Source organism: Idiotropiscis lumnitzeri, chromosome 11, assembly GCF_059441095.1.
Source record: "Idiotropiscis lumnitzeri isolate Australia: NSW breed Sydney's pygmy pipehorse chromosome 11, RoL_Ilum_1.0, whole genome shotgun sequence".
Classification (NCBI taxonomy): Eukaryota; Metazoa; Chordata; class Actinopteri; order Syngnathiformes; family Syngnathidae; genus Idiotropiscis; species Idiotropiscis lumnitzeri.
The window spans coordinates 18,951,443-18,966,116 of record NC_142401.1 but is presented as its reverse complement, the minus strand read 5'-3'; the positions used below and the strand labels follow the sequence as shown (position 1 = coordinate 18,966,116).

The 14,674-nt window shown below is 39.0% G+C and overlaps 1 protein-coding gene across 2 annotated transcripts in view; it reads left to right on the top strand.

Annotated features, from left to right (window-relative positions):
• LOC148327787 (dihydropyridine-sensitive L-type skeletal muscle calcium channel subunit alpha-1-like) overlaps positions 1–14,674 on the top strand; it is a 54,978-nt gene that overhangs the window by 38,288 nt on the left and 2,016 nt on the right. For both annotated transcript variants that reach the window (XM_088308191.1, XM_088308190.1), the window contains 11 exons: positions 243–269; positions 353–478; positions 1,771–1,836; positions 1,968–2,059; positions 4,474–4,633; positions 4,860–4,987; positions 5,877–5,973; positions 10,673–10,775; positions 12,176–12,277; positions 12,835–12,965; positions 14,308–14,430. In XM_088308191.1, coding sequence (XP_088164317.1) covers positions 243–269; positions 353–478; positions 1,771–1,836; positions 1,968–2,059; positions 4,474–4,633; positions 4,860–4,987; positions 5,877–5,973; positions 10,673–10,775; positions 12,176–12,277; positions 12,835–12,965; positions 14,308–14,430 — 1,155 coding nt within the window. The remainder of the gene's footprint in view (positions 1–242; positions 270–352; positions 479–1,770; positions 1,837–1,967; positions 2,060–4,473; positions 4,634–4,859; positions 4,988–5,876; positions 5,974–10,672; positions 10,776–12,175; positions 12,278–12,834; positions 12,966–14,307; positions 14,431–14,674) is intronic.

Sequence of the window (14,674 nt, the reverse complement as noted above, 5' to 3'; positions counted from 1 at the left end):
AACTATATCATTGAATGCATTGTGATTGCATGTAGACTGTCAAATGCATACATCATATGTGATTATGTGGAAAAAATATGTATCCCAAAATATGGAACTTCTGACTATAATGATACGCAAATTCTGATGGGATGTCTAAAATACAAAATACTAGATTGTTGAGTATGATCCTGAAGTGTACATTGTGGCTGTGGTGACACAATAATGAATAACACACGAAAAAAAACATGTATTTTTTGCAGGAAGTGGACCCAATGCAAGCAATTGCGGTGAGTTTGAATCCATTTGCTGGGCACTGAAGATTTTTGTTTCTGTGGTTCTTCCAATGTCCTTACTCTCTCCCTCTGTTTAGTCTTCGGAGAATATGAGTGTGTCAATCACATTCTTCAGATTGTTTCGTGTTATGCGTCTGGTGAAACTTTTGAATCGCTCTGAAGGGATAAGAAACCTGCTGTGGACCTTCATAAAATCCCTTCAGGTCAGTTGCATCTTGTTGTTAACGAAAAAAAAACAACACATTCACATTTACCTGTTAATTGTTTTCTGAGGTTTAACAATTCACAGAAACTGAGAAGATCCAAATGACATCTGGATAACATCTTGAGAACCACTCAAGCTCTTGTGAAAAAGGCTATTCAATAACATCATCTAGATAGTGAGAAAATAAAGTGGTTGTGTTGGATTCCCCTACTTAAAAGTCAGTAGAAGAACAACAACATAATATATGCATTCAACTTCAATGTTAACATTTATAAGCAAGAGATGTTATGGACTGATGAATATTGAAGGTTAAATAGAATTACTATTCTACAGAGGACTCTTCCTATTTGGATTTAGCCAGGTGAAACAACCTGACTAATCCCCAGGCTCCACATTGGAATGGTTCCAATATCAGACCACATAGAGATAAACTCCCATGCAGACTCTGAATCACACCTACACCTCCGCCTGTGTTTAGTCTATTTTTTTTTTCATTTCATTATGTTTCCCGTCTTTTGTCTATTGTCAACGAAACAAGCGTCTGTCTGTAACGGACTGACAGACCAGTGTGTCACTCAGACGAACTTCCCGTCTGGTAAATATGTTGCGAATAATGTCAAAATAAATGTCAAGTTAAACAATTAATCATAGTTTCAGGCATTAGGTGACAACAGAACGTGAAAAAACAAGCCAAGAAACAATACGTATAACAAAGCCAAGAAACAATACGTATAACAATGCTTGCCTCCGCTACGTCGTGGACAAGCTGTGACGTTTAAAAAAAAAGGCGGCATTCCAACATGTGGCATTAGTCAGCACAAAAATCACTTCAATCAGTCCAGATTTTTTAGAGCAGTTGTGTGCCCAGGGGCCACATGCGGCCTCAACGTTAATCTGGCGCGCCAAACTTGAAAAAAATGACATGAATAAACCTTGTTTATGGTTTATTTTTTAAATATTGTGTTTTTTCAAAGAAATATATATTGTTGTAATGCTTTTGTTCACTTTCAATTGAAATTAAATGTATTTTTTTTCTCCGATGAGGTGAGGTTACCAAAACACTCCATCCATCTGCTCCTGGTCCGGCCCCTCTGTCAAATTTTAGAACCCATTGTGGCCCGCCAATCAAAAAGTTTGCCTACCCCTGTATTAGAGGAATGAATTTCTTTCCTGACATCATCTTTACATATAGACCTATTACAGCAAATAAATGCCAATGTTCAGCCCACTAGTGTCCCTTCAATCCATACTGGGTTTGATTTTATAGCTTCGTCTGTTCTTTTGTTGCAGGCTCTTCCCTATGTGGCCCTGCTCATTCTAATGTTATTCTTTATATATGCTGTTGTTGGAATGCAGGTATGCACAGACGCACCTTGCACACGTGTCATATTGTATTACAAAGTAAATGCTTGCATGTGCCCCCCATAAAACATACATTCTTTCATAAGGAGATTACGGTCCTCACATTGATGGCATTTTCCTTCCAGATATTCGGTAAAATTGCTTTGGTTGATGGTACATATATCAACAGGAACAACAACTTCCAGACATTTCCACAGGCTGTGCTGCTGTTATTCAGGTTAGTGGTAAAATTCAAAGTAGAAGTGGTAAAACAATTCAGATTGGAATGAATAACAAGTGCTGCAAATAAATTATTATTATGAATTGCAGCACTAACTCCATTTGAGAAAAATACACAAAATGTGACTCAATTGTGTGCTGCATTGTGAAATTGCCCTATTACATGCAGAGTTAGAAACGGGCTTATGGGCCATTGTGGGCATAAACACAGCCAACTTGCTTCTCGGCCAGTGCAAGCGGCTCCTCTCATTCCCTTTAAATTCAGTGCAAGAGAAGCACGCAATATAAATCGGAGATCGCCAGGCAAAGGCAGTTTTTATAAAGAACTGCAAGCAGGGAGGAGGATGTCAAGTTGGCCAGTGCAATGGTGATGCCCTTTTGTCTCTTGCCACCAGTTGTCCGAGGTGATTTAAAAAATAAAAATAATAATAAAGATGATAATAATAATGTTTTGAATTAGATGATTTCTATAATGATTCACAGGGTTTGACGTATGCTGTCGTCTTATTTATGAATAAAGTAAGATGACATTCACCGCACATAACCACGGACCTCAGAATCGGATATGTGGGTATTTTCTTTGACAGGCCCCATGCACACCTGTCAATTTGGTATTTGAAAATAAATAAAATAAACTACACCAGGTGGAAGCAGGTTCAGGTTTGACTCCCAGGAAGACCGGTGTTGCCTTCAGGAGAATCAGTTTGGTTTTAATCCTGGCTGCAGAACACTGGACCAGGTCTGCACTATCAGCTGGGTCCTGGAGGTTTCATGACGGTGTGCTTTTTGGACGTGGAGAAGATGGTTGATAGTGTACTTAATGGTGTCTTATGGCGCGTTGCTCTGTGAATACCTTTGATGGTCCAGTACAGCCCCTACGCGTACAGTATCAAAGTTTGATCTGCAGTATTTTGGATTTGTTCATAGTGCTGCTTAATATACGGTCACCAGCTGTGGATAGTAAAGGAAACAACTAGGTCACAGATACAGGTGACTGAAATGGCTTTCATCTACAAAATGTCTGTGCTCTCTCGCCTGGGAGATAAGGGGAGAAGCTTAATCACTAGGAGAGGAACAGAATTTAGCTGTTTATCATCTGCATAGAGCAGGGGTCTCAAACTCGCGGCCCGCGGGCCATTTGCGGCCCGCGGGATGCTAGTTTGCGGCCCCCGCCTTATTATGAAAGTTTAATGTCCGTGCGGCCCGCGAATTTGATATGACTAGTGTAAAGTGCCAGTGTAGTTATTTTTAATTACAGTGTAATTAAAGCTTTATAACTACAGAAGTAGGCCTACTCATCCCAGAACTATGGTTTATGCTTAGGATCTCTGCTATTTGACAAGATTTTGATTTGATTGACAGGAGACCCATGCGCGAACAGGATGTGCAGTCTGACGGAGCTTTGCATCAGCACTAACACAGACGGGACTAATTATAAAATGTAGGATTACCTGGTCACAGTGGATAAAATTGAACCGCGGATTATTGTTGGGCACATCTTCAGCTTTAAAACGAGTGTAGGATTGTAATTTTTTTTCGATGTTTTAGTAGGGGTTTGATTGATGAATGTTCCACTCATGTTCAGGACAATTCATGTTCAGAAAAAGATTAAAGAACTTTTAATACAGACATTTGACTCATTATTATTATTATTATTATTATTTATTACTGATTAATTTTCTTATTAATTCCTTATTTATTTTCTTATTAATTCCTTATTTATTTTTAAATCTTATTTTGTGTTAAAAAATAAAAATAAAGATATTTGAGAAGATTAGATTTTTTTGATTTTTTTCTTGCGGAAAACCTGATGCGGCCCAGCCTCACCCAGTGTCTGCCTCTAGTGGCCCCCAGGTAAATTTAGTTTGAGACCCCTGGCATAGAGGGTTGCTCTGGCATCTGTTTATGAGAACGTTTCGATGCCTCGCTTGTGAGGTCTTCGGGGTACATCCCACCAAGCAGAGGCCAAAGAGAAAAGCTATTGCACATGACTTTGACTCTCCACTGTCCTGGCTCTGTCTCTGGATCCTCCCAGGGAAGCTGGATGAAATGGCGGGGAGAGTAAAGTCTAGCAGTAGAACATGGAATGTGACATATTGATTTCAAAACTACTTCATTCGAGGAGCTAAATAGAGCCTGCATACTGTATATCTCAGTAAAAAGCCCTGAGACAGTTGTCTGGCCAAAGTCACACCCCAGCAATCAACCTTAATCTATCCCTGATCCTTTTAGATTTGAGTAATTGAGTTGAAGTACTAGAAAATTTGGTATCACATTTTGAGATTATATAACAAAGTGGCTAAAGACAATGCAGTGTGAATTTAAGAAAAATATCCAACCAGGTCTTCCAAAATCTGTTATTCTCAATCTCAGGGTATTCTTGGGGGTGTTAACATTTTTTTTTCTTTACAGATGTGCAACAGGTGAAGCATGGCATGAAGTGATGCTTGCAAGTATGTATGGAAAGAAATGTGACGCCAAATCAGATTACCTACCTGGAGAAGAGTTCACTTGTGGATCCAACTTTGCCATCATTTACTTTATGAGTTTCTACATGCTCTGTGCTTTTCTGGTGAGATGTTTGCCGGGATAGGTCGTGGGGGTTGTAAACAATCACATAATTCAGCCTTGAAAAAATGGATCTACATAAAGTCTATGTACAATTTAGGACATTGATTTAATATCACAAGATGCCAAATGAGGTGTTTTCCCAACTTTTTTTGAAATGGAAGCATGTCAATTTTTCTTGACATCACTGTAGCCACATCTAAAAGCAACATCTGTCATATAATCAACAGATTATAAACCTGTTTGTGGCTGTGATCATGGATAACTTCGACTATCTGACCCGTGATTGGTCCATTCTGGGCCCACAGCACTTGGATGAGTTCAAGAAAATATGGGCAGAATATGATCCAGAGGCTACGTAAGTATTTGTATTTCCTTGCAATATATATATATATATATAGATATATATATGTCCACATTTAATCTCAGCAATACCCCACAATTTCACGATGAGAATATACATTGGTAAAATTTTGAGGCACATCTGATACTGTATTTTGAAATACCTGTACAGTATGAATATGACTCCACAGGGCCATTTCAATTACACATTCTTGTCTTATCTGTTCTCTCTGTCATTTTGACAGAAGGGCCGCATAAACACAGATATTTATTGTCCTTAAAAACAGACTTTTTGAAAAACTGTGGCCGGGATGAGGGTTTAACATCATTGCAGTAACGTCAGACATGAGGGCAACTTATAACTTATGGGTGCAAAATCCAGTTATTAATGTTGTTTCGTTGGCTTCATTGAAGATAACAAGTGATAAATTTTAAAACAATGTACACATAGATGCAGTAGGTTGCATATTTCTCGATATTGAGAAACAGAGAGATCACTAGTCAACTTAAGTTTCTTTTTTGGGATTTTGGACTGTGGGCTGGTCTAGAAATGGCACACTGCTTTTGCATGTTTTATTAAACTGGTCACTCCACACCGAAAGAATCGAGAAATGATTTGCAGAACAGAATCTGAAGAAAAACAAAATATAAATCTTTCAATTCAGGATTCTTGGTGGTGACGTGATTAGCACATCAACCTCATAGATGGTTTTAGGGGTTTGAATCCTGACTCTGGCCTTCCTATTTGAAGTTTCTTTGTTCTTTTGAGGGTGAATGCTTGTCTACATGAGCCCTGAAATTGGCACCACCAATGCAGATTGTAGAGGACAACTGGCATCAAAGATGGATGGATGGATAGATTGATGCATGTTTTAACTTGTACTTGTATGCTTTTGTTTCCCTAGGGGGCGTATTAAGCATCTGGATGTAGTGACACTTCTACGAAGAATACCCCCGCCTTTGGGTTTTGGCAAGTTTTGTCCCCATCGTATTGCCTGCAAGGTAGAGACATGGAAACCAAACACAAAAATTGACCTTAATGTGGTGTCACATGGAAATGCCGAGTTCAATCAAGTCTTTTATTCTTCAGAATAACAAGTTCTTACTTGCGTCACTGTGGTTCAGTCGATTTGTTTTGAGTAGAGTGTGAACACACACATACTTTTTAATATTTTTATAATGAATATCGTCCTGTGATTGATTGGCGACCAGTCCAGGGTCTAATGTCCAGCTCTCACAGTCAGAAGAGTGAAACTCCATCTGACCAACAAGCCTTAATTCTTTCGATGACCAATCGTACCACTCGTGTATACGTTGTATACACCAGGATGGCCGAGTGGTCTAAGGCGCCGCGTTCAGGACCCAGTCTCCCCAGGAGGCCTGGGTTCGAATCTCGAATTTCCCCATTGTGGGACTAATAAAGGCAATATTATTATTATTATTATTTGTTCATAATAATATAATAATAATAAATCAAATGCTTTTATTACAATAACAAGACGAGGGTGGGCATAAAAGTGCTGGTGACATTTGTGGTGAAATTCCACCACTGCGGAATACAGACAGCATTGTGTCCTTTGGGATTTTTTTAATTTTTTTTTTTTTTTTTGTAAATACCACCCATTGTGGGGGGATAAACAATTCAGGGAACAAATCTTTTTGAGCAATTCTTTTAAACAACTGATTCTAATAATGCATTACACTGTCATGCCCATGCCTCTAGTTTTGGAACACGTGCCAACTGGGGCTATGCAGATTGATGTATCGATGGAATCGATTCTAAAAAGAGTATGAGTGTTGTATTGATACCAAAGCACCATGTATTGATGCTTTCAATTTATATCCTGTAGTTTCTCATATGTTGCTCACGCGTTCCCTTTTTAGCACATGCATAAGTAAATGAGGCACACTTGCCGCTCATGACCGCAGTGGACCTCACTGGCACTAATAGCAACGCAGGAAGATAGGAGAAAGACGGATGAGAGAAACAAGGATGGCGGGTAAAAAGTGCCAGCATTTTGCATTTTGAAATAGTGACAAGAACATGGTTCCGTTTGTCACATTTTATTACGGGTCATAACACGTTCAAACTAAATGCTCGGTATTTCTGTTTTTTTGTATCCGCTTTCATAAATGTCATTTGTATTTACTAAATTGCAAGTGGTATTGCAACTGTTGCTCTTCAATGCACTTTTCTTGAATGAATGAAACTGTTGTATGACATAAGGTGATAGTAATCTAATCAAATGAATTTATGAAATAATGTAAGTTTTGTAAAAGTATAGTGTTTGTTTATATATATACATGGTCGTCACGATTGTTATTTTCAAATAATAATTTTTTTCAGGCAATATTACATTTTAAATTAAGAGTCATATGTAGTGATGGAAAACTGAAGCTTCAGATTTGCTGCATGAATCAGTTATTTTTTTTACTCCTCTAGATGGCACTCTCTGTTTACCATTGGGTTTAAAGTACACTCACTTTCCATTTCTTAAACCCCTTTATTTAAGACAACAGTGCCATCTAGACGAGTCAAAAAAATACAACTGGTTCATGAAGCAAATTTGAAGCTTCATTTTCCATCACTAGTCAAATGTGATGTTCCCTCTAATTTTCCATGCACTACATCAGTGCGCAACATCGGACATGCACTTGGCGACCAAACCAGTAACTCACCTGCTATATGATTTAGACGTTGCAAAAAACATTCAAACAGTCTACATATGACAATAGAACAAATCATTGAATAGAGATTTGTGATCAAATAAGCCCTACTTAGAAATAAATGAATAACAACCATCATTTTAAGCATAATTTATTATGTCTGAATAGAATCTGTTTCTATATTGTCCCACATTATCCACTCATAAATAACTAAAATCACGCCATCTAATAAAACACAAAACAATTCTTAGTCACCTGACCTCTGAAACACTCTAAACAGCTTAATTTATGGGGCTCGTAAACTACGCCCATATTTGGACTTCCTGAAAAGAGCTTTCTGTATGTGTGTGCTTCAAACTATAGTAGGACAACTGAGTGTGCAGCCTCAGTCGCGCTCCTGAAATTGGAAGGAAATTGGGAATAGTTTGTTGCCCTGTATGTAGGTTTAACTGCGGTGGGAGTGAAGGAATGCGCGTGCGCGAAATCATTTTTGACCGTATGAAAAATGGAGGGAGCAGACATATTTGCATTTTCAAGAAGGAAATAAAGTCCGTATTTTCAGATTGTCTCCGTGTTGTCGACACACTCTCCATCTATGAGGGACTGAAAAACTCCTATTGTGAAATGTCAAAGTTCAATATAAGACATAATTTATTCTGTTCTCATGTTCTTTATACAACGTGTATATATATAATTTTAAAGTAATAACTTTTTACTCTGCCAGACAGTATTATTGTAAAGACATGCATTACTTTCCAATGCAATTAACTGGTAATAGTTTATACATTTTACAAGTAACTTGCCCAACACTGGTCACAACAACGTTAGTGTTGTATGTCATGATCTGTTTGGGTTGATTTTTGGTTTAGTATTTAGCTCAGGTTTTCCTTGTGTCTCATTTGATTATTATGTACACCTGTGCTTGTCATCACTGGTCCCTGGTGTCACCCAATAAGCTCCCTCCAACCATTGTCTCGTTAATTTGCTTGTATTTACCGCTCTATTTCCTTTCAGAACTTGTCTTTGACTGTGTCAGTTGTCCATGTCTGCTGTCTTCTGTCACAAGTCAATTTAAGTCTGTTTGTTCTTTGTTGGTCATGTCAAGTTCAGGTCCAAGTCCTCCTTGATCCTTGTTCTTTTGAACTTTAGTATTTTTGATTTTCCAAGTTCCTTGTTTGCCTTTTTGTTTTCTTTACATTAAATTCTTATTGAAGTTATTCCTGCCTCACTTCCCTGCATTTGGGTCTCCCTCCACCTCAAATAGACCCAGCAGGGAGCATGCGACGACATCTGCCTGTTAACCCCCTCAGCCTTCCTACTGCTCCAAAACCTTTCAGGCGGATGAGACTCAGGCCCCCCCAACCGGCTTTTCTTCAGCTGCAGTCCCCAGTGCTAACCCCTGGACAGCAGCAGCCCCCAATGCCGGCTTCCTGCCAGCTGCAGCCCTTAGTGCCGGCTCCTCAACGAAAGCGGGTCCCTGATCTGGCGGCGCACGTCCTCCAGCAGTCTCCAGTCCCTATGCCCATTCCGCAAAAGCTCCGGTCATCTCCAGTCCCTGTGCCCGCTCTGCAACGCTGCCACAGCGGCACTGCAACAGCGGCACATGCTCCTCTGTGGCCGCCATTGGACTGGACCCATCATCCTGACTGGTTCCGTCAGGATCTGTTTGTTTGGCCGCTGGGATGGCCACCGGACTGTCCCCGATTTTGCAGGCCGTCATCGCGCCTCCTGGCCACCTTCAGCCCATCCTGTTCTTAGTCTTTTTTTTTTTAGTTTAGGACGTCAGGGATCTGTCCGTTAACACTAGAAGCCCCCGGATTTTTAACAACACTTTTTCTTCTCCAAACACTGTCAAATGACCTCGATTCTTATCAAACAACTCTGCTGGCTACGATCAGCCACCTTTCATTAGTAAATGAGGACATTGACTGCCAAAGCAGCAGTAACAATCAAAGTGCCTTTTCCCACCTTGATGTTGAATATTAGCTAAAAGCTGTGGTGTCAATGGGCAGAACTTCAGTATCAGTAGGTACAAGTGTCAAATGACAGTCTTTGGATTGTTCTAGTGTGGGTGGGTTACTGTCTTCAGATAGTTTGGTTGATTTAGTTTGTGTACACCTGTGCTAGTCATTCCGGTCCCTTGTGTCACCCAATCAGCTCCCTCCAACCCTTTGTGTCTTGTCCAGGTGTTGCATGTTGTTTCGTTAATCCGCTTGTATTTAGTTCCATTTCCTTTCCGTGCTTGTCAGGTCATTGTCAGTTGTCCATGTTTGCTTTCGCATAAAGTATAAAATATATGTATATAAATATACATAAAATCAAAACACAAATTTTGACCATATATTGAATGATGAAAGGGCAATATTGTGTTAATCCGAGGCAAAGCAAACCACTGTATATGGCCTCAAAATGAAAAGAATAAAATGGGTGCCAAGAGGCCTCCAGCAACTACAATTGCAGGAATTTCTAATAAATACTGATTGTGTTGCACATGTGACAATGATCTCTTGTATTCGTTCAACTATGGCGTATAGTTGCAAGAAGGAAGCTTTGTGCTTTAAAACAGGCCAGCAAACAAATGTACTACTCTGCCTCATAAAAAGTCTTATCTTAGAAATATAGCAAAATGTTTTGGATAACTTCAAAACAATAAAGGAATTCATTAAATACAAAATTGGAATTTGTTTTACTAAGTCAGAGTCACCAATGAGCCACCTATGCTTGCTGACTTTGGTTGAGAGGCGTAGCACACTCTGATCATATATAGACAAACTTTCACATTATCACACCTCTATATAGCCTTAGCGGATAGAATAAACTAAAGGGTGAGATGGGAGTGCATTTTCACTCCCATCCAATCTCACTCCCAAAAAAAAAATCCCATATCGGACCATTTTTCAAATTTGAGGAAACCTGAGCTGATGGTAAAAGAAAAATACAAGTAATAATGATAATAACACACACAAGCATGTGAGAATGTACTTATGTACTTATATTTTATATATATATTTTTGCCTTTTTCCTTTTGCTGCAGAGGCTCGTCTCCATGAATATGCCCCTCAACAGTGATGGAACTGTCACCTTCAATGCCACGCTGTTTGCCCTTGTTAGAACTGCACTGAGAATAAAGACTGAAGGTTTGCAATTTAGTTTTTATTTTATTGATTTACCATCGGTATTAGAGATGTAGCATTATTTAAATGTCACTTTACGCAATTTTGCCGCGAACTTGGCACACTTCCGTCTTTATCCCTCTGTCCTTATTCATAAAATTAATTGTCCTTTTAAAGCGATTCCAGCCTTACTTTTCACCATTGCCAGTTCCCACCCCCGGGCAAAAAAAAAAAAAATCTCAATTCGTGCTTGGGATTCCAGTGTTGGTGTTGCGATATGCCTTAATGTGTCCGTTGCTACACAGTTGCTGTGGTCCTTTTATGCTCTGTTCTTTTATGATGTCATATAGGCTTGATTCCTTGAGTATTTAAGAGCAGGTTATTCAGAGACACATCGTCAGTGCGTCAAGCTTTCTTCGTGTTAGGATGTCAGCCATTTTCCATGTGTTCTGAATCCAGGCCTGCTTGTTATTACTTGGAATTTTGTATATAAAGACTTTTACGTCGCCACCTCCGTCTCACCTGACTGCTTTTGGGTCCAAACCCCACTCCTCACGTGACAGTTGGAAGCAGACCTGTCACCAGACCATAGCCCTAAAGGGGACACATGAAATGCATGGAGAGGCGTAATTAATATAAATACACAGATGCACGAACTTTGCTCCATTTGTGTAGCACTGCCACGACTAGTCAATACTCTCTAATGGCACCCTTGGTGACAACCAAAAGTAAGTCTGATCCTAGACTTTAGCACGTCGACACTATTTTATGTGGCAAAATGAAGCAAATTGTGAAGATGCCTCATTCACTTGCTCGGACGAACGAAATCCCACTTCTGCTCTTGCTTAGTGCATCCATCCTTTAAAAAAAAAAAAAAAAAACTTTCGGACGAACCGTTCCGTCCCTTCAACGCAATTCACATCTCACATCTCATTTTGTTTAATCTCTATATGGATCAGCGTGTTTTTGACTTTTTCATAGTTGTGTTGACCTATTTTTAAAGGTTAACACTTCCGGCACTTAATTTTACAAACACATTTTTTCTTCATTGTACCCCCACCCTCCACTTCCTCGAAAACCGTCAAGCTATCATACCATAGGATTTTGATATTGTTACATCCCTAATATGTATAGTTTATGGAGATAATGTTTTAATAATGGGTTTGATTTTATTTAAATGTTTATTGAATCATCAATTTACCTCTAGTTTTAAATTACAGTTCAAAGGTGGGCAGTGCCTGATTGAAATTGCTAAAACTAGGAGCAGGCATTCTTCCTCACTGCGTAGATTTTGGCTTGCATCATATTCTAAACCACTGTCCTTAGTCTAGATAATTTGCATATTTCACTTTTTTTGTCAATGTCAATATCATTGATTTCAAGTTTCTATTGTCTTATTGATACAACTCACTCTTATTCTTCAGGTGATTTTGAACAAGCCAACGAGGAGCTAAGAGCAATTATTAAGAAGATCTGGAAACGTACTAGTATGAAACTGCTGGACCAAGTCATTCCACCAATAGGAGGTTGGCAATAAAACCAAAAACAGTTTATTCACTCAATTCATTTATCATTAGGCACAGAGCAAGAATACACATCATTATGAATATCAATATTAGATTTTTTATGACACATTTTTGTCTACTTGCATCATATCAATAAATAATAATTTAAGCTTATATTAAGCAGACTGATTAGATCAGTGTTTTCCAACTTGTGGAGCCAAGGCATGTACTTTGTGTCAGAAAAACCTCATGGTTAACCACCAAACAAAAGTAACAAAAAGCATGCATACCGAAATAATAATCTTGTCCTAGTTTAGTCACACATGAACTTACTCAGTGTGAAACAATGACTTATTCTGTATGAAGGCTAAGCGATGGATACAGGGGTTGGTTGTACGTTTTGCCATCGAAGTAAAGAGAAATTACCCCTATATGCCACAGGCATAAATAGACAAACAATAATAATTATAGAAATTAAAAATAATGTGAATGTGCACGAGCTAGATCTTTGAGTTGACCATGCTTCTACGAATTAATCCTTAATTACTCATTTGTTGCTTATTCTCTTATTGTTTCAGATGATGAGGTGACAGTGGGAAAATTCTATGCGACATTCTTAATCCAGGATTATTTCAGGAAAATGAAAAAAAGACAGGAGGAATACTATGGTTGCCGGCCGACAAAGAAAAATGCAACAAATGAGATACAGGCAAGCATTTAATCTTCTTTTTTTTTTTCGGTGAATGCTTTTCTTTTTAGACTGCAAGAAATGTGAGGAATTGGGTATTCCACGATCTTGTTTTATATCACTGTGAAATTTTTTAAATCGCTGAAAAATGTGTCAACCTTGGCACGCTCCAGTAGGCAGAAACACACGTGTTCAGCCTTGAGGAAGGACTGAACTTTATTAGAACACATCTTCCTTGTGTGTTTCCTCTTGATTTACTGAGAATTGTTGGATGAATAAACTTCGCCGTCCTCACCAGTGGCGTGCTGCGGGTTTTGGACCTGGGTCAGTTAGTAGTTGTGTAACGGATCATCTATGATCCATGATCTGTGAGTTCGGCCCTCACATTAAAGCAACATGATCAGCCCACATTTCCTATTACAGCTCCCGCTGTTGTGAAATGTGCGATATAAAAAAAGTTGTATTGTATAAGCAGCAGAGGGCCATGTAAACTCTTGTGAATCATCTAAGTCGCATGTAAGGGATCATTTTAGCATCTAGAGGTGAAACAAGGCCTTGAGTAATTCAAGTACCGTACTTTCATGACTATAAGACACATCGTATTATTGGGCACAGGAATGTGAAAACATACTTTGGCACTCACGAGTCAATGAGAGATTCAACAGCTGGGCAAGTTCTCCATCAAACATGGCAGGTTCCCTCTGGTCATTTTCACTAAGTCTCGCTGCCGTGCGGCTCCTCAGAGGTGCGGCCGGCCGGTGAATCTGCATATTGGCTAAAAGAAGAACCAGCGATTTCAATGGTGTGTGTGTGGTTGACGGCTGCACTCGAGGTTCTGAAGGCGATGGATGAAATATGAGCATTGCATCACATTGAAGCTAAAATCGGATTGTACAAAAATAATTACTTTATGAATGACTGCGAGCCGCATGGCCAAGACACGCTTTGAAATTAATCTAAGAGACTTGGAAATTCTTACCACTTCATTTGACTTGTAAATGTAGGTCTGTGCTTCTGATAATGTTTTGGCCTACAGAGAGGGCTTTTCGGGCTCTTCTGATAATGTTTTGGCCTACAGAGAGGGCTTTTAGGGCTCATACAGCACGTCATTGGTTCTGGGTCTGCATTATAATTGGTAAACATCTCCTGTATGAAAAATGTACTTACGGAAAGAGCCTAGAACATTTCAGGTGGGAGGCGGTTGCTTTTGTTGCAATGTTGTGGATCACTGCCTTTTATGCTTCATTATACTTTAATTGTCTGACGTGGCATTGCCTTCTTTGTAGCTATTAAAATCCAATTGAAAGACATCAAAATGTGAAAAAATGCCCATTGATGCAATAACTCCAGATATATCTACCAGGCAGGACTTAGAAATATTGAAGAGGAGGCCGCTACAGAGCTCCATCGGACCATCTCTGGTGATCTAATAAATGACGATGAGATGGACCGAGTTACTGATGAAGCTGTAGAAGAAATCTTCCGGGTAAGAGTACAAAATGGGATTATGGATAAGTGTATAGTAGGAATGAATGGAAAGATAATCTGTATCTAAGAACGAGTGGCCCTAAATAATATACAATATAGGACCACGCGTTCTTAGATGTTGGTTATGTAAGTATGTTTGTTTAAATCTGTGAATAAAATCTGATTAAATAATTGGCAATATCACAGTTCGTATTTTTATTTCAATGGGTAATAATGAGCAATTTTTCGAATTAGCAGATTGT